Source organism: Cynocephalus volans, chromosome 7, assembly GCF_027409185.1.
Source record: "Cynocephalus volans isolate mCynVol1 chromosome 7, mCynVol1.pri, whole genome shotgun sequence".
Lineage (NCBI taxonomy): Eukaryota > Metazoa > Chordata > Mammalia > Dermoptera > Cynocephalidae > Cynocephalus > Cynocephalus volans.
Window position 1 is genome coordinate 60,297,501 of NC_084466.1, and position 20,079 is coordinate 60,317,579.

Below are 20,079 nucleotides of genomic sequence, written 5' to 3' on the forward strand. Positions count from 1 at the left end.
GAAAGCCCCTTTCCTCATTCACATACTTTCTCATCTGCAGTGCTTACCTGTGTAGACGGTTTGCATGTGGAAGATAAACAGAAAATCAGAGACAGAAATGTAATACCTGATACTCCTCCGTCAACCCCTCTAGTACCATCCCAGGCTAGTTCTGAATGGGATATCAAGAAGTTATCCAAAAAGCTCAAAGGGGAATTAGCCAAAGAATTTGCTCCGGCTACACCACCTTCTACACCTCACAACTCATCTGTTGGTAGTTTGTCTGAAAATGATCAAAGTTCTATAGAAAAAGAAGAGTTCATGCTGAAACTCATGCGATCTCTTTCAGAAGAAGTTGAAAGTAGCGAAGGTGAAGAGCATCCAGAAGTGGATGTGAAGTCAGATTACTCAGGGAAGAAAGTTCAGTTTGCGGAAGCGTTAGCTACACATGTCATTTCTCTTGCAACCGAAATGGCAGCTTCCCATATAGATAATAAAATAGTTCAAGAACCCAAGGTTAAAGGCCCTTGCTTAAATGTGCAAAGTCAAAGAAGTATATCACCTACTTTTTTAAATTGCTCAGATAAAAGTTTACAGACATTATGCAATTTTGCAGGTGAGATGGCAGCAGAAGTCGTTACAGAAGCTGAGAAAATAGCAGAAGTTAAAAGTTGCGTGCTTTTCAGGCAAAAGAACAGTTATGTTGATGTTGACCGAGATTATAGATCAAAAGAGAAGCTGGATATAGAGGTTGTAGCCCACCCAAGGGAAGTGGATCCATTCAGTCTTTCCTTACCACCAAGTTCTTATATTTCAGGTCTGACATATAAGTATCCCAGCTGTGAAAGTGTGACAGATGAATATGCAGGTCACATTATCCAAATACTAAAACAGGAAAGTGGTAATAGCGAGTTAATAATGGATCAGTATGCCAATAGGCTTGCTTATCGATCTGTTAAGTCAGGATTACAAGAAGTAGCTAAGACAGCTGAAATGAAGTGTAACTCAGGAATGTTTCCTGTGCAGAGTTCACAGGAGAAAACAAGCAATGAACTGTTAATGTTCTCAAATGAGCACCACCAAGAAGTAGATAAAAGAAGACAAGGTAGAAGAAATGGAAGTTACCCTTGTAAAAATCAAATTTGTGAAAGGACACAGGATATATATAGAAATGAGTGCTCTGAACTATATAGTTTTTCAACCACTCTTGCTCACAGCATAGCAAGAGATGCTAAAAAAGAGCTGACAGCATCTACATTTGTCTTGCCAAAATCCTTAACAGATTCTTGCCTTTATGAGAAGTCTGGATGTGATGACGATACTGAGTGTCACATTGAACCAGAATTTTCTAAGTCTTTTCAGCCTTCCTCGCAAAATCACAGGTTTTACCACAGTACAGGCAGCTTAAATGGACATGGGTATGGAGAGAACGTTGTTCAAGCTATAGAAGAATATGCAAAAAAAGTAGTGGATGACACCTTAGAGCTAACTTTAGGATCCACAGTTTTGCAATTGTCTGAGACCATAAAATCAGTGGATAAGATCACTTATGCAGAAAAATTGTCACCTCTTATAAGTCAAGCTTGCAGATATTGTGACCTTAAAGAACTCAATGATTGTAGTGGAAACTCATCGCAGCACTTTTTCAGACAGGATTCACTTGTTAGTAAGCCAGTTTCTAATTCAAAATTTAGAAACATCTATCAGAAGTCTAGAATTTTTCATCTTGATGTTCCACAAATTCATATTAATCTTGATAAGAAGTCAGGGCTTGCTGAAAAGATAGTTGCTGAAGCTATTGAAAAAGCAGAGAGAGAGCTCAGCAATACCAGTTTGGCTGCCGATAGTGGAATTGGACAAGATGGCATTAGCTTTGCTGAAAGCCTTACGACAGAAATAATGACATCAGCCATAACAAATGTCGGACATGCTGTTAGCAGGTAAGTTTCAAATTTCCTTTTGGTGTTATGATAAAGTGAAAAGTTAAACTCAATCCTATATTTCTTGGGACCTGTTCAGAAAGGTATGATTATCTTTAACCCTAAATTAGCAAAAACTTCCCTGTTGCATTTGTATTTTCATATTCCACACATGACTTTCATATATTTTGTCTCCTGATCCCTTTTGAGGGAAGATACTCTCCATTTACAGAGGTGGAAGATGAAGGTTAAAGAAGATAATCACCTTGTCCAAGTTCACAGACCTGTGAAGTAGGTAAAGTTGAGTGTAGGAAACAGCTGGAGAATTTTATACAGCCAGTATAGACTATTACTGTATTAATTTACTACTCTAAAAATTTAATTTTCAAAGAGTGTTTTCTTTGTTCACAAAGGTAAGTTGTCTTATAAAGAACATGATTTAATCGAACTGTTCTTAGGAAGAAAGCAAAAATTCTCCAAATACTTCCACTGCTGCCACCACTTCTCTTGACTGGCTCACAGTCTAAGGGGACAATTCTTTCTGATAGTCTTCCAGTGTCCTGTTCTTTAGTAGCTGTCTCTTGTGCTTAGATTCTAACACTTTGGTTAAAATGTTCACTTTTAACTTTCTTTCTCTCTCAGAAAACATCAAGATCAACCTGTATTATTAGTTTGTAAGGTTATATTGGTTAAGTTCCCACCAGAAAGAGAAAATGCTTCATGTTGAGGTTGAATGTAATTGAGTCACATGATATCCCAGGTTTTTTAGTAGCCTTTGTCAAAGCCATGACAAAGACTGCTTCTTTTCTTAGCCATCTTAAAATAGGGAGGTGCAGATTGTCCGGGACTCTAGTTGTTTCATAGCATCCTCTAGAGGTGAGTGATGCTGTAGGTTCTGGTGAAGTAGAGGTGGTCTGTATTTGCCTTAATCAGGCAGTCTTCTTTCTCCTAGACCATGGGTTGGCAAACTGTAGTCTGTGGGCCACATGTGGCCTACTGCTTGTTTTTGTATAGACTGCAAGCTAAGAATAGTTTTTATGTTTTTTTTTAATGGTTGAAAAAAATCAGAAGAAGAGTACTATTTTGTGATGTTTGAAAATTATATGAAATTCACATTTCAATGTTCATAAACAAAGGTTTTTGGAACACAACCATGCTCATTTATTTACATATTGCCTATGGCTGCCTTTGGTCTATAATGGCAAAGTTGAATAGTTGCACCAGAGACCATATGGCCAGCAAAGCTTAAGTATTTACTAATACTTTTATTTTACTAATACTTTCTGTCTTTTACAGAAAAAGTTTTCAAACCTCTGTCCTAGATCCACATTTTGTTTGTTCATGACTACATATTAGTTTCTAGTATGGTGATAAACACAGAATATGTGGTTAATAAATATTCAAATGTGTGTTAGTAAGCTAGGCTTTCTTAAAATTGAAGCAGCTTTCCTCCTACAAGTGGCCTCAGGCTATTTTAATTTTCCCTCCTCCTCACCCCCTCCCAATACATCCCATCCCATCCCATCCTATCCCAGCCTCATGGGAAGAAGAAATTCTCCTCTAGATTAAAGTTTCTAAGACATCACTCCCAGGGCCTAGCAAAATGCCTTTGCTATTGATTCCTCAGTATTTTTACTTTTCCTTCTTAGGGTTGGGAGTAGATATGCCCCTGGAGTTTTTCCTATAAGCCAGTGCTGTCCAATTCCAACTTTTTGTCAAGGCTTGTAGAATGTTACTTTATAGTTATTTACTTGTTTCTCTTTTCTTAGTAATTGTGCTAGGGTTTGGTAAGTGCTGACTATTAAAAGTTGTCCCTAGTGTGTCCAGTTTACTGTTTCACATTTTCTGTTTCTAAAGTTAAAATTGTTTGTCTTTGAAGCTTGAAGCGAGATTCATTCAAATGGGTTATTTTTTAAGGTGTTACTTGGATTATTTCACTAGTGTCCTTTTCTTGTAAATGCTTGATTCATGAAAGTAACCATTAAAATTTACAAAGCCGTAATGTACAGAGGGGTGGTGAATGTCAAATGGGAAGTTATATGATAGTGCATTTTTAGAAGAGCAAAACATCTCAGCTATATTCTCAGCTATCATTTTTTTTTTTTTTTTTTGTCTTTTTGTGACCGGCCATACCGCGCTCAGCCAGTGAGCGCCGGCCATCCCTATATAGGATCCGAACCTGCGGCGGGAGCAGTGCTGCGCTCCCAGCGCCGCACTCTCCCGAGTGCGCCGCAGGGTCGGCCCTCAGCTATCATTTCTGAACCAAAATAATGTAGCAATGATTAAAAATTCTTCTCCAGATCTCCTCCTGTGGGCCATTTTGGCCAGAAACCATAAGAATGTGGTATGTATCAGGAAAAATGTTCAGAAAGAAATTGTGTTCTATTATGGTTTATAAGGAGAATTTTATAAGGAGAGCAAGTGAGCAGGGCAGCTCTCTTGCTTATTCCATTCTCGCCCTGTCATATCCTGGTTTCCACGGGACCTTGTGAAGAGTTTCCACCCAGAAGGTGGCCTTTACCAGATGCTCCCAGTGGTCTGTAGACTTCCCAGTCTCCAAGACTGTAAGAAATAAATTTCATTTCTTTATAAATTACCCAGTTTCAGGTATTGTTATAAGCAACAGAAAATGGACTAATAATACATTGCCTTTATCATGAAATTGATAATCTTATAAATTCAGAATCTGTGATGCTTTCAGTTGTATTTTTTACCTTTTTTCCTTTTTTAGCTCAAAAGAAATAGAAGACTTTCAGTCAACTGAGTCTTTTGGTAGTCAGCAGATGAATCTCAGTATTGGTGAAGACAGCACTGGGAGCTGGTCCAACTTAAGTTTTGAGGATGAACACCAAGATGAAAGCAGCAGTTTTCATCATCTAAGTGAAAGGTAATGAAAATTTTGCATGTAATTGTGTAGTGTAGGTCCACACGCCTCAGAATTGAGCTCTAAATGTGTATTGGGTACTATTTTAAAATCCTAAATTGGAAAATCTGCCAGTTTCAAAATGTATTTTATTATTATTCACAGTATGTTTCTAATGGTTTTTGATTTTTATTAAATACAGTAATTAGCTGAGTAATTTTCTCTGGATATGCCAATTTGAAAAATATTGCATACATTTGATTTTATAACCTTTAATCTTTTCCTGAACTTTTTGTGAACTTTTAAGGAGAATACTATTTTTCTCTCTTTAAATTGGGTAGTTACCTGTAAAAGGCATCAACATAGCCCTGTAATTTTCTTGGTATTAGTTAAAATAGTATCTTTTTTGGGCAGAGGTGTCCTAACTTCTTCTGCTGTTAGGAACAAAATGACCTGGTGCATTTATACTTGAATGATTGAAAATACGCAAATCAAAGCCATTATAAAAATATGGTTTTGTGTAGCAGAAGGTACCTTACCTCATATAGAACTCTTCTTAGTTAACTTTGTTCATGATAGTAGTTTTTTACATATTTTGTTAAATATGTAACAAAATTGTTTCTTATATTTTTGCCTCTAAAGGCATTCCTGACTAACATATAAAATTGCATAAAATCTTTATCCACATTAACTGATAATTAGAAATAATAAATGCCATCCATAGCTGAGTCTAGGGAGAGGAAAGGGTTTTCAGCATACTTCCAGTTTCAGGGATATGTGGAAAGGACCTTGGGACTTCAGTTGAAGAGTGCCCTTGGAATTGGCTTACCAGAAGGAGAAGAGAAGAAGGCTTGGAGGAGGGAATGAGGTAGCATAAGAAAAGGAAATGGCATTTTGCCCGTTGGAATACTTTACTTCAGAGTATTTTGTTTGATGCTTGGATTAACCAGTAAGCATAATATTTTTATAAAGTGTCTATTTCGTCATAGTTTCTTATAATGCTATGTAAATCACCTATGTTTCTTATAATGCTATGTAAATCACCAATATTACTTAAAATCTAGATCCAAAAAGGCAGTCTTTGAAACTGGTAGAAGCAAGTGGGGCAATGTCACAAATCATAATTTGGCCCTTTCTCATAACTTTATCGGGAATAGAATATTAACATTTAATATTAATTTCTTCTCTTGTCTTTGAGAAACACACCTTTCTAGGACATTTTTGCTTAGGAAATCCTGGTGCTAAAATGGGAGAACTATGGGAGAGTCTAGTGGCATTAAGAGGACTTCTAGCCAGTTGAACAACTCTATGTAGAATGTTCTTTAATTTGATAAGAGGGCAGAGTCTACCAGGCCTTATGCTTGGTTCTGTCCTCTTCAGCATTATTTTATTACTGATGTAGAATACTCGTTTGTGGATGACTGAAAACAAGGCAGAAAAGATAATCCTGTTAACAGAACCAAGGTTCAAAAAGACAGAATCAGGATGAGGCTAAAATAATTCTGTTTGACATGGGTAAATGCATTTAGGTTCAGAAAATCAATTATTTGATTTCAGGTTGGGAGCAAAGCTTGGCTTGATAGCATTTTTTCAGAAAAAGACCTGTGTTTCAATTGATCACAGTCTTAATATGAACTAATCATGCTGTGTGGTTTTAAGGTTCAGACACAAAGGAAAAGATAGTGGAGCTCATCCAGGATTGGTGGTGTGCTTGTTGCACATAGATTCCAGGGCCTCACCTACGGAGATTAAGATTCATTAGGTCAGTGGAGAGTCCCGAGAATCTGTATGCTTGATAAGTACTTTGGATGATTTCAGTGCAGGTGGTTTGGAGGCCACATTTGAAAATCTATTGCTTTACATGTTCTATCTTTTGATGACATTTGCTCTTTTCTGGTATAGAGATCAAGGCAGGTGATTTGGAAACACCTTGTACTTTCACATTAAGTAGGAAGTTCAGTAGAGGCAACAATTAAAAAAGAAACAATAATTTCAGATTTTTCCAAGTGTTTAGGAGGATTATATATAATGAGTTGATCAGAAAGACAACTGGTCTGTGTATGTGAATATCTTAAATATTTCAGGTGGTTTGTGACCCTTTTAGAAGTTATGTATTAGATTAGGTAAGAGATAGGGCTAGACTTACAGAATTTTTGAGATAATTTTTGTAGTATGTGTCAGAATTGATAGCAGTCTTCATATGGCCTAAAGCCACAGTAAGGAATTCTGATACTTAACCACACTGGTTCGATGGTGTAAGTATGCCTGTTCTAGACATAGGAAATATGAAAGGACATAAAAGAAAATGATGGCAGCAGGACAGTGTTTTAAGAATGAGATGTGAAGACTATTAAGTGGAGAAATTAAGTATGTTAATGTTAGGTTAATGTAGGGTGCTCATACCTCCCAGTTTACTTAGGATAGTCCTCATTTACTTCTGCTGTTCAGGTATAGTTACTAATGATGATGACTTCCATTTTCAGATGTGTCCTGGTTAGATGAAAAATTGTATGGCCACACTAGTTAGAAGTGGTATTTTAGGGGCCGGCCCCGTGGCGCACTTGGGAGAGTGAGGCGCTGGTAGCGCCGAGGCCGCAGGTTCGGATCCTATATAGGGATGGCCGGTGCACTCACTGGCTGAGCGTGGTGTGGACCACACCGTGCCGAGGGTTGTGATCCCCTTACTGGTCAAAAAAAAAAAAAGACGTGGTATTTTATAAAAAAACTGGCTTCAAATCTGACCCATTTTGAAGGGAGATGAGGTTAGATAAAGGGAATTTGAATATTTAACATTTTTTAGCTGTTGTTTCCACGTTCATCTAAGACTTGGTAATGGATTTTTATTAGTAATTAAATGGAGGAGTCATTATTGTTATTAGCATATGCCTAAGAATTTTAATTTTGTGATTTTTTATTTAGATAATCATTCTATTAATAGTAAATACAGTGTTTGAGATCATTTTCTCTTTCTCTTTGGCTCACAATTCTCTGTCTATTCTGTATTTCTATATTTTCTCATTTTTACTTTGACAGCAGACTACATGGGCAAAATTCTGGTTGTTTTAATGGTTTTATAATAAAGCGATTTTTGTTTGGACTTGTTGAAAAGACATGCTGAGTTTTAACTTTTATTCTCTAGTACATTATGGTTTGTGACAACTTGATAGTGTTAAAGTGAATATGGATATGTAAATTATTTGAGATTGCTTGGAAACTATTTAGAACTTTAAATCTTTTTTTGATAACATTGTCAACATTTACTGAGGAAGATAAGATGATTTTCATTTAATTAATATTTTTAGAACCAAAATTTGGTTTGAGTAAATACTAATTTTTATAATTGTCTAGCCTAATATTTGGGAAATATTGCGCTTATCACTGCAAACTAATGTGCTTACTAATTATTTTAATAATTAGGAATGATTAGAATTTTAAAAAATTGCATGTTGAAGGTTTTAATCTGAAAAACTGAATTTAATTTTATTTCTGACCATGGTTGCTTTTTTAAAAAATTGCTTTGCTGCAGTTTTAGAATATAGTTGCTTTCTTCTTTTGATTAGGTAACATAAGAAGTTATCTGTGTGCGGCATTAGTGACTGGCTGACCAGACAAGTGTAATGCTTAAGCCTTGGTTATACTAGCTTTATTCTGAAGAAATTGTATGTTATTTGCCACCTACTGAATTATATATAATATATGAAATGAAAATAATTGACATAATAAGAGTATTTTAAAATCAGAAAATACCTTTTCTCCAAGTAGTTAGAAAAGGTATGTTTGGGACTGTATTTTGGTGCCTTCTATCCTATTTCCCCGCCATGCCCTCCATCCAAGCCTATCACTGTTTTGCATTATTTAATGACCTGAGAGAATGTTAACCTATGTTTATTCTTTTTAAACTTTATTCAAACTGAAGAGTATTGGCTTTTTACAAATTATATCCCAAGATTTTCCATAAGATAGTAATTTCATTGTGAAACTTCTTCATGCATTCATTTGCTATCGTAAAAGTCATTCTGTTGTCTTAATCTGTACAATAAATGTAAGTTTAGAATAATTTTCATGACCTGTTGAGGAGAAAGAAAAAGTTCCCAAATCTCAGAACCTTTCAAGTGCTTTTAGAGTAGGTAGCAGCTTTGCTCTTTCTTCGCCTCCGTGGATGCTCCACTCCATGTGGCAGCTTCAGAACATCCACAGTTATCAAGGACAGAAGCTGTTCCGAGGAAAACGATGTTCTTTACTATTCATTTTCTAGTTCAGCTCTGTTCTTTTCTTCCTCTGGCAGTAATGGTAACAGCAGTAGCTGGAGCAGTCTTGGTTTAGAAGGGGATTTGTATGAGGACAATTTATCCTTTCCAACATCAGACAGGTTGGTCCAGTCTAGAAACTTAAACACTGATGAGTCTTTCACCACTAATGCATGATGTCATATTCTTAAAAGAATGTGGGTTACAGTGCCAATATGTATCAACCTGCTTTTTTCCTATATTTTGACATGATTCTGCTTGACAAATTTACATCTAATGAAACAATTCAACTATGCTGAGATATGACTGACATCTAATTGCAAAATGTGTTACTGTTATGCATGTGTTGCTCTGCTTGCTGTTTTTCATTCTTCCAATTAGTATTTCATTAAAAAGAGCTTGCTTCCTACAGGATTTCTGTTTTTCGTTTTGTTTTTTATATGCAGTTTTATTTCATATATATATATAAGAAAAGTGTAGGAAAAATGTGTTTTTACTGTGTTAAAATGTATATGTAAATGGCATCAACAGAAGCATTAATGAATATTTAATTATTCATGGTACTCAATAATATTCAAATGATGTATTCTCTAAAATCAAATTAGTAGAATATTTTATCTTTAAATTATTTTAAATTAAATTTTATTATGAAATTACTTGGCTCTATATATCATGGTAAGGTAGTACTTCTTGGTTATTGATAACTCTAAGCATAATTTACAATTCAGTTCTTAACATGAAATGATGTGAGAAGCAAAGCTTCCTTTTTATTGTCATTTCTCCCCTTTCTAAATGTCATATGTCATATTATAACATTCATTCCTTATCACATTTTTGAAAATTGGTTTTAATGCCGTTATTAATTAAGGCTTTTTTCTTTTAACTGCTTCTGCTGTTTTATTTGAAAAGTGATGAACCAGATGATGAAGGTGAAGAGCTTGAGGATGATGTGGAAGGTAATTGACAATTTGTTTTTCAAAGTATTTGCATATTTTTTGGTATAAGTTTCCTTAGAAGAATCTTTACTGTTTGTGTTTGTGTTATTTTCATCAGATAGGCCCTGGGTGATCGATAAAACATTATAAGTCAGGGTATTCTCATTCTAGATTTCTTTGTCCAGTTTCAGGTCCTTTGTTGAATGGTTTGGATTATTTGATTGCTGCACTCATGAGTTCCTCATTGGTGTAAAGATGGAAATACTTTAAAATAATTATTTATTTGAGAGGGAAATTTTTAATATTTTGTAAAGTATAAAATCTAAAATCTTTACTCACATTATAAGATATGGTTTATTATAAATATGGCTTATTACTGTCATGGTATTTTCCTTCTAAACTGGTAACTTATAGAATTAATGTTTTATGTCAAACTTATGTGAATAAATAAGTGAAAAAAAAATTTCTGGATCAGTTCTTCTCCCCTCCAATTTCAATCCTACAGTCATGCGTACACATATTTGAAGAAAATATTCAAGTCTTCCTTTAATTAACGTAGTTCTAAATATGTAAATACTAGGTGTCATTGGTCACAGAGTCTGGACCATGGTTTGTCATCCTTAACTCATATATTAGAATGTCTGAGAGAATCTAGAAAGTTTTCATGTTGAAGCTGAGTTTTTACTGTATACAGATGGTTGCTGAATTTTTTCCCCAAATCTTATTTTTTATTAATTATGAAAATGCCAATTATGTCTTCTATAAAGCTCCACATATAAATAAAAAATATTTATGTTGTTGGAGATAATTTGTTTTTGAGCCAGTGAATTTTTTTGTTATTGTTTCTTTAGAAGCAGGTGAACTGAAGAAGTTGCTTAAAAGAATTTCTTGAAATGTATTTTATGACATTTGAGTTTTCAATCAGTTTAATGCCAGTTGTACTTCCTTCCTTAGGGAATTCATGTACCAGTTTTCAATCTAAAATCCTGAAACTTACGATTACTATTTTTTTAGTTCTCGTGTCACTGCAAGTAGATGTTCTTCATATAGGGCTTCTAGAAGTAACTTTTTCCTTGTCAGATATAAAGTCAGGGTAGGGCATTATTTTTGGAGTTATTGATAGGCTAGGTAATATTCACTTTATTTTCATTCACTAGAAAGTGTTGAATACCTCTGAACAAAGTTATTCCAAAGACTATACATGGTATAAGTGCATGTAGTGAGTATTTTCTCTAATGAACTGATTATTACTTAAGTAACTTCACTGAGTAATGATTAAGAGAAAAGAAGATAAGTTAATATAAGTATGAAATTTATTTTAAAAATTTTACTTTTAGCACTAGCCAGGCTGTTCAGGATTTTTTTTGTGAGTAGGTACTAATCAGGATATTAGTTATACGTAGATATGTTACTACTCAGCTTTTGAGGTTATAGGCATCTCTTGTTATATAGAAAGTTGTAGCCAACTTTCAAGTTTGTTAAATTAGAAATTGGTAAATTCAGAGATAGATTGATCTGGATTTACAGGAAGATTCTAAATTATGGCAATCCTAAGGCAATGAGCATCTTTTTTTTTTTTTTTTTTCTTTTGTAGTTGCAGGGTGTCAGTCCCTTTCCTTTTCACTAGCGGTTGGTGACCGTTCTAAAGAGAGAGCCATTTGAAGGTTCCTGTCAGGCAGAGCAACCAGGAGCCCTGAACTGAGGAAACATCAGCAGTACAGAGAAGCATTGGGGTGACCTAGCTTCCAGCCCCATGAACTCTGCAGGATTTACGAAAAGGCCCAAAGACCATGTCTTGTACTGCAGTGTATCAGACTTATTTTTGATTGAGAGTCACTGGGGAGAGAGGAGGGAAAGACAATGTTTATTTTTAGAGAATAATGTGGACCAAATTTTTTAAATTGAAAATTAGGGGCCAACACAAATCCTAAAAATGACGAGTAGCGGTTTAGAATGCCCTGAAACTATAACGGAGAGTCGGGGACATCCACCAACAACATTTATGTTACTTGGACATCCTGGCACAGTGTGTGATGGCATACCTGGGTGCTCACCTCTCGTTGTGTTGTGCGGGGGGTGTCCAGTTCTCTCAGCACTCCTTGTGGTTCAGTCTTCATCAAGCAGAAGTGTTAAACACATGATGCTGGTCTACAAGTCAGTAGTTTTGTAGTCAGTAGGGATATAGCCTTCTTTATGTTGAAAACATAATTCTCATCAAAAAAGAAAATAAACTCAACAGCGGCATCTTATTTATATGACGGGTGTACTAGAAAATTCCTTGGTCTGGCTTTGGAGATGTACGTGTTTGCATATGATATTTTATTTTTCCTATTTTGCCTGAGCAATGAACTGATTAAGAGCATGGAGCCAGACTGCCTGTGTTCATATCCTGGCTCAGCCACTTCCCTGCTGTAAGACTCTGGGTCTCTTTCTACTTCAGATCCCTCACCTGTAAAAATGGGGATAATAGTTCCTCCCTCATAGGGTAGTTGTAAGGATTAAAGGAATTTGTGTATATAAAGAGCTTAGAACAATACTTATGATCTGCTGTACAAATGTTTGTTGCTTTTCTTTATTTGAAGTTTTTATTTGTGTGTTACATTTTTATTTTGATTGTAATAGTAACTTTATAGTTTTATTTTCTCTCTTTTTACCTATGGGCCCTCATTTGACATAAATGTTGGCATTTATAGTACTTGAATTCAGTACCTTAAAATAGTGTTTTACATTTGTGCTATCAATAAATGATCAAAGTTATTCCTTTGTTTTAGCATTATTTTTCCTGTTTGAAGAAATGGTTTTTTTGATGTTATATGATGTGATTAAGAAAAGGTAGATTTTTTTCCAGCATTTATTGAAATCTTAAGAAATAGAAAGTATTTGTATATACTTGTAAATCAGTATTAAGAGTTGAATTGATAAATTTCACTTCATATTGTTTAAATTCAAATATTAGGTTTGGGGCAAGATGAAAAGACTCTGCAAATTACAAATATTGACATGGAGCCATGCGCTGTAGACCCCCAGCTGAGAATTATTCTTCAGTGGCTTGTTGCCTCTGAGGCTGAAGTTGCAGAACTTTATTTTCATGACTGTGCAAAGAAGGAGTTTATACTAGTAAGTACCGACCTTATAGAATGGTTGTGAGGATACATTTAACAGAATATAATGTTCTTGTCATGTAGTGGTCTAATCAAGTGCCCGTTGATGGCAAGAGTGGTTAAATGTTTAGGCTGAAGAGTCCAACGGTTTGAGTTCAGATGTCAACTCTACCACTCTCTGTAAGTCTGTTTCCCTAGTTGCACTATGGAAATGAGTGTGGAATCTACCTTACAGGGATTTATAATACTGTAAAAAAAAAACATGCTTAGTCTTATGCCTAGTATGCACTAACTTCTCAAAGTAAGATGCCATTAATAAGCATTTTATGTGTTCCTATGAAAATATTGTTCTTTGTATTTAGTTGATTCATAATTGTAGTTAATAATTAATATGTCTCTTTCTCTGATAATCCATTTTCATTTGTATGAGAAGCTGGTATAACCAAAAGCCAAAAAAAGTTTTAAAAAGATGGTCTTATTTTGAGCACTTACTATGTGCCAAGCACTTTGTTAGTCAAGGTTTTCAGTTTACAGTCTTAAGATTTTTTTTTTCCATAATTTTCTTACCAGAACTTTGGCTTAATCTTATCATAGGGTATAGAATAGTCCAGTGAATAGCAAATGTAGATAGATCAATAATAACAAAACAGGAACAATCAAGTTACTCTTATTTTCTAGTTCAGAATTTATGGAGATGTTGAAGTATGTATAAAAAAAAGACATTATATAATAACTTTATTTTTATTTATTTATTTTTGTATTTTGTCATTTATTTTTACTCAGACTCTTTGGACTTTTCCAGTTTAGGTTTTTGATTTTGAGCAGAAAGAGAAGATAGGACAGAAAGGAATTCTCATGAAATGAATCACCAAGGGCAAAGAATGGGTCTGGACAATGTTAGAACCGATCTTAGGGAGGCAAACATTTCCAGGAGTTATTTAGTCTTGGATCAACTGAGTGCTGAGGAAGGCCTTAGGTGGTGCTGAGAGTGATGGTGCTTGGGTAAAGGGACCATGCCCATGTAAACTAGCCCAGGGGATCTTTGCTTGACAGTTGAGTGAGGTGGAATGCCTAAATGTGGATGGCAGTGTCTTATTATGTCTATGGTTATTTTAAATAATGTCTGCGGCTTATTTTAGCCATATGGCTTATTTTAAATAATGACCCTCATTAACCATGTCTGGTTAGAACCCCACAGAGTTGCTGAGCTATTAAGCAAAGAGGCAAGTACAGAATATCTTTGATGATAATGATGATAATAAAAACACTATATTTTGTTTCTTTCTGGATAATATACTATTAGTTCTGATATCTCATTGTTAAATAGAATAAGCATTATTACCATAAACATAACTAGAAGGTGTAGGGACAGGAAAGTATAAAACTATTTGCACAAGTGAAAAAAAGGAAAAATTGGTCAAAATGAAAAACTTTTGTGCTTCGAAGGACACCATCAAGAAAGTGAAAAGGTGGGCCGAGCCCGTGGCGCACTTGGTAGAGTGCGGCGCTGGGAGCGCTGCAACGCTCCCGCCGCGGGTTCGGATCCTATATAGGACTGGCCGGTGCATTCACTGGCTGAGTGCCGGTCACGAAAAGGACAAAAAAAAAAAAAAAAAAAGTGAAAAGGTAAACCAGAGAATTTTGCAAATTGTGTATCTGGTAAGGGACTTGTACTTAGAATATATAAAGAACTCTTACAACTCAATAACAAAAAGGCAAATAATCCAATTTAAAAATGGTCAAAGAATCTGAATAGATGTTTCTCTAACGAAGATATGCAAATGGCAAATAAGTACATGAAAAGATGGTCAATATCATTAGGCATCAGGCAAATGCAAATCAAAATCACTATGAGATATCACTTTGCTCCCAGTAGGATGGCTATAATCAGAAAGACATAATAACAGTTGTTGGCGAAGATGTGGAGAAATTGGATCCTTCATATATTACTGGCAAGGGTGTAAAATGGCACAGCCACTTTGCAAAACATTCTCACAGTTCTTTAAAAAGTTAAATTATGTTACCCAGGATTTCCATTCCTATGTGTATACTGAAGAGAAATGAAAACATGTGCAAACAAAAACTTGTGCACAAATATCTGTAGAAACATTATTTATAATAGGTAAAAAGAGGAAACACGCCAGATGTCCATCAGCTGATGAACAGATAAGTAAAATGTGGTGTATCCATGCAATGGAACATTATTTGTCAATAAAAAGTAATGAAGTACTGATACATGCTACACCAGGGAGGAACCTTGAAATAGTTATGCTCAGTGAAAAAAGCTGGTCATAAAAGATGACACACATATTTTATGATGCCATTTATATGAAATGTCCCCAATAGGAAAATCTATAGAGACCAAACATAGATTAGTGGTTGCCTAGGGTTGAGGGTGTTGGGGTGAAATGGGAAGTGATCCATAATGGGTAAGGCTTTCCTTTTGGTGTGATGTAAATATTGTAATACTGACTGTAGTGGTGATTGCATTCCACTCAGTGAATATATTAAAGACCATGGACTAGTACACTTCGTGAATTGTATGTTATGTGAGTTACATCTCAGTAAAGCTGTTTCAAAAAAGTTAAGTGAATTTACATTACAAAAAATTAAAATAGTTTTTCAGCATTTAATTTATAGATCTTTCAAAACTCAAGAACTTTTACAAAACTTAACAAAAAAATGAGTAAAGGCATGTTCTGATTGGTGGTGATAAAGTTTATTTAAACCTGTATTTATTTACTTTTTTGGTTGTTTTTCTTGAAACATTAACATTTCTTAAGTTAGAAAGCCATGTTTCCATTGAGGCTAGAGTGTGTATTCCAGAAAAAAGCCACACTATATGTTGTGGAAGGAAAATCCACATCCGTTTATTAAGCTTGACGTTGTCTTTATTATTTTATGTTCCTAATTGAGGGAGTGGCAGATGTATTTAGTTAAGTGAAGAATTTCCTGTAGAAATTTAGCCTCTGCACTCCCACACAGACTATCCACTCGGTGAGGTTTGTGGAGTTCTGTCTCCAGCAATCCCAAAGTATCATTCTGTGGAGGACATGTGTTTATAAAGGGAAGGAAGAGAAAATGTTTAATTTGGGTAAAGGGGTGGCGGTTTAGGAGAGAAGACCTTATTATAACTGAAAAACCATATTTAATTGTAAACATCAGGATTCTTAGTTTTTTTTGGTGTTAAAAATGAAAACTTTATTGTTATAAAATTGTTTTCAGTTAATGTGTGATATTTCTTTCCTTTTTAGCTTTCAAAACGATTACAAGAAAAAGGATGGAAAGTGGGAGACCTCCTGCAGGCTGTGCTTAAATACTATGAAGTGATGGAAAAAACTTCCAGTGAGGAGAGATGCAAGACACTGTTTGATTGGCTCTTGGAAAATGCATAGAATGACCCCCAAACCAGTATATTTTATTATTTGTTTTGGGGGGGGTGAAGAAACAGATAATGATACTTAAGATAAAATTTGAATAGTGAATATTAACATTTTAAGTGATTGGGAGGAAAGTAAATATAGCTTTTTAAGCTCTTTGTGTCATCACCCGGTGTATATAGTTCATACTTTTTGTAATCTCTGTTAAAATATTATCTTCATTTATTCTTCTATACACGTGTGTAGTGTGTTCAGACCCTGAGTACATGTATGTGAATGAAGGTCTAACTATGAGGTTTTCAGGGACATTGTCTGACAGCATTCTTTCTGCATCCAAATGGTGCTGCTAAAAACTGCAGTGAGGTGGCTGATGATAGGGTCCAGTGATGAAAAGTTGTAATTTTGCTCCTTTGCAAAGAATGATATCCGATTAATAAATAGTCTGACATCAAAAAATAAAACTGAGGCTAATTTTTTTTGTTTCTGGTAGATTTTTTAGTATTCTTGTCATCTTTTTAAAAATCAATTTTTTTTGGTAATAGTTCAGCTATTTTTGATTCCCCCAAATTATTTAGTTTCTAAATAATTAATATTTTAGGTTTCTATAAGCACCATAAATGGTAGTGGTAATTTTCCCAGCCATTCATGAAATGACATTATTTGCCAATACTGCCAGTTGTTCTGGCATGATAGAGTGTGTGTGTGTGTGCGCGTGTGTGAGAATGTGAGAAGGAGTATTTTTACTTTGCTAATGATTTGTTCCCTCTTTTATTTTACTGTTTTCTTAGTCAGAAACCAACTGTTAGTTAACATTAAAAAGGTGCTTTAAAATAAAATGTCTGTAAAGATTGTGCAGTCAGAATTGAGTCCCCAACTTATCCTATCAAGTTGCAAAACATGTTGAAATTTTAAATTCATGTTAATATGGATATGCATTTAAAGAAGCCCAGTGGTTTTAATTGTTGGATTTTTGAAAAAAAAAAAAAAAAACCTGCATTTTCCCAAAGGTAATTTTTTTTCCCAGAAAGATTGGTATTTTTCCCCCCTGATAAAATTTATTTGCACTATTTTGTAAAGTTCTCTGACATCTTTCTGGGCTGTACGTTTCTTACTACGTTGTCTTTAGAAACTGTAAGTTGACATGAACTAGAGGACCAAGATTATGTCTTGGTTTTGTATGTGTGGGTAAGTGTGTGCACATTTTGGTTCTTCCAATAGTGGATTTTGTAATCTAGGGTAAATCACCTTTTGTGGGGGCTTTGATTTTGCTCTATTACATTTTCTTTCTTCCTGAGCACTAACTGTTCTGGAAGCTGCACAAAATATAGAAGACATAACACCTGCCAAGAAGTAGGGAATAATGGCACTTAATGTTTATTTGAATTAATAATGATAGAGAAATGTGTTTTACAGTGAAAGATTCAAATTTGCTTTTAAAGAAAATGCCAAAAGCTATTTAAATTTTTTGAGGTTACATTGCAAGCTTTAGTTTTTCTCAATTTAGGATACAGAAATAGAGCAAGCCTTAAACATAAATTTTCCTTAAGTTCCTTCTTTTTTAAGGTAGAGAAATGGAGGAAATATATAACCAGAAGTGTTTATGCCTTTAGCTTTTCAGAACTTGAGGTGCAGCAGCACTGGACTGCGTTTTTAAACATTAGGACCAGAAATGTTTGCTCTTGTTAATTATAATGTGGATTAATTGATCATTAAGTTTAGGTTGCAGTTTTATAAGTATCAAATTGTGTTTAGTAACTTGGGTGTATGTATGGGTTTGATCAACAGCAAAACTAAGTTCTGAATTTTTTTTAAGCTGAAGTGACAATATATTAGTTTTGTAAAACTTTCTGTGTTTGAAAATGTTTATTTCTGTTAATGGTATAATCATTTTGAGGTAAGGTTTTCCTCCTATTCCTGTTTCCTTGCATTTCGCTGGAGTTGTGCTGGGTTCAGAGTTCCCTTACTTAACCACTTTCTAATGACTGACCAGTCATTAGTTATTAGCATGCGTGGTAAAAATAATAGTGGAACCCCATATTTGCATCAATACAGTGCAGGGGCATAGAGAAAAATACTAAGTATCGGCAGATGTGAAAAGAAGCAAGTTAAGCTTCCTTATATAGATAGAAAACATTTGAGTTTAGAGCAATATCTTTTAATCAAGTAGAGTCTAAACTTAACTTACTTTAAAGGCACTTTGTGATTCTCCAAAGATGTTCTAGATGTGTTTGGTTGCTCAGTCTCCAGAACAGCTCTGTTGAGGACAACTGTCTTATTTTATTACAAATCTTTTTGACGTATTTGTATTATAACATCATAATATTGCTGTCCTGTAGATTTTGGCCCTTATGAAATATGTCATATTCAGAACCATTAAAAGTTGTGATGTGCATTGAGCTGAATTCTTTGTTTACCAATTTCAAAACCTTTGAGTGATGTGTGGGAAGAAAGTGAATGAGACCTCTGGTAGGGGGTTTTCAGAACATTATTTCAGAATGAAGTGTGGCAATTTTTACATGTTCTTTTCTGAAGTCGGGTTTAAATTACATTTATATTTTTGGTATTATTAATGTTGATTTTGAAGATATTTCCTGATTTATACAAAATGAATGATTCATTTATAAATTACAGAAAAAATGACAATATCAGTCAGATGGTTTAATGCATTATAAAACCTTTGAGAGTATTCACTCGGTAAATATATGTAATAACATCTTTATACTTTGAAAAATGTTCCACTTACCCTCTCAGATATTTGATGTGGGTTAATTCAATTCATAATACGTTAATTTTGCTTAACTAAGAGTTTTATACTGCTGGTAAGAGAATTATATATTAAATGTACTATGTATAGAGTGAAAGATAGTTTATCCATGTGACTTTGACATTAGGTGACATTGACATTAGTGCATGTTCCCCAAATGCAAAGTTTAATCTTGATTCATCATCAGAGTCCAGATTCAAATGTCTAGTTAATTATTTAGCTAACATTATGCTTCCAAAATTAATATTGTCAGTTTCCCATCAGTATATCACTTTAAATTTTACATTTTTCAAAGGAAATTCTCCACAGAATTTTTTTTTTTGAATGACACATCTATGCTCAGGGTGTAGGGAAAATACTTTCCATTTAAAACCCTGTCCACCTGTCACCAGCACAAGAGAATTAGAGCTTCAGTGGGAATTAGAAAAATTGTGCTGAAGTGAAATGCATTTTTTTTTTCATTTTCAGCAAAAGCTGCAAGCATTTACTCATTTACTGTATTCCTGCTCTGGAGATGCAGATACAGTGTTAGTCACTCTTGTCACTTTATTTATTTATTTTTTTTTACCATCCATGTACATTCCTTTCATATGGATAGAGTTGTTGTTCTAGAAGTTATTGTTTTTGTTGTAATGTTTGGATACTATTTAATATCAGGTTTTAATATTGCTGGATTTGCTACCTTTGATTACTTGTGCAGTGTTAAAAGTAATCCACATTCTTGTTTAGTATACCAGATATAAAGCAAAAGCAGCTTCAAATAATTATAGCTGTTTATTTTGCTGTGCTCCGCTACTATATTAAGATCTTGTACTGTGTAATGGTAATTTTTTTTTTTGCTCTTCAGTAATTTAATATGTTCACTTACCAAAATATGAACTTCAGGATGCA

At 34.5% G+C, this 20,079-nt stretch overlaps 1 protein-coding gene across 2 annotated transcripts in view; it reads left to right on the forward strand.

Moving 5' to 3' along the window:
* AKAP11 (A-kinase anchoring protein 11) overlaps positions 1-19,183 on the forward strand; it is a 46,781-nt gene extending 27,598 nt beyond the window's left edge. Inside the window, exons 7-12 of one of the 2 annotated variants that reach the window (XM_063102684.1) lie at positions 1-1,919; positions 4,630-4,785; positions 9,047-9,130; positions 9,918-9,964; positions 12,900-13,060; positions 16,299-19,183. The exon at positions 1-1,919 is cut by the window's left edge and continues 2,570 nt beyond it. In XM_063102684.1, the coding sequence (XP_062958754.1) occupies positions 1-1,919; positions 4,630-4,785; positions 9,047-9,130; positions 9,918-9,964; positions 12,900-13,060; positions 16,299-16,439 (2,508 nt within the window). In that variant the 3' untranslated portion in view covers positions 16,440-19,183. The remainder of the gene's footprint in view (positions 1,920-4,629; positions 4,786-9,046; positions 9,131-9,917; positions 9,965-12,899; positions 13,061-16,298) is intronic. The other variant, XM_063102685.1, reaches the window with a different exon arrangement.
* The last annotated feature ends 896 nt before the right edge of the window (positions 19,184-20,079 follow it).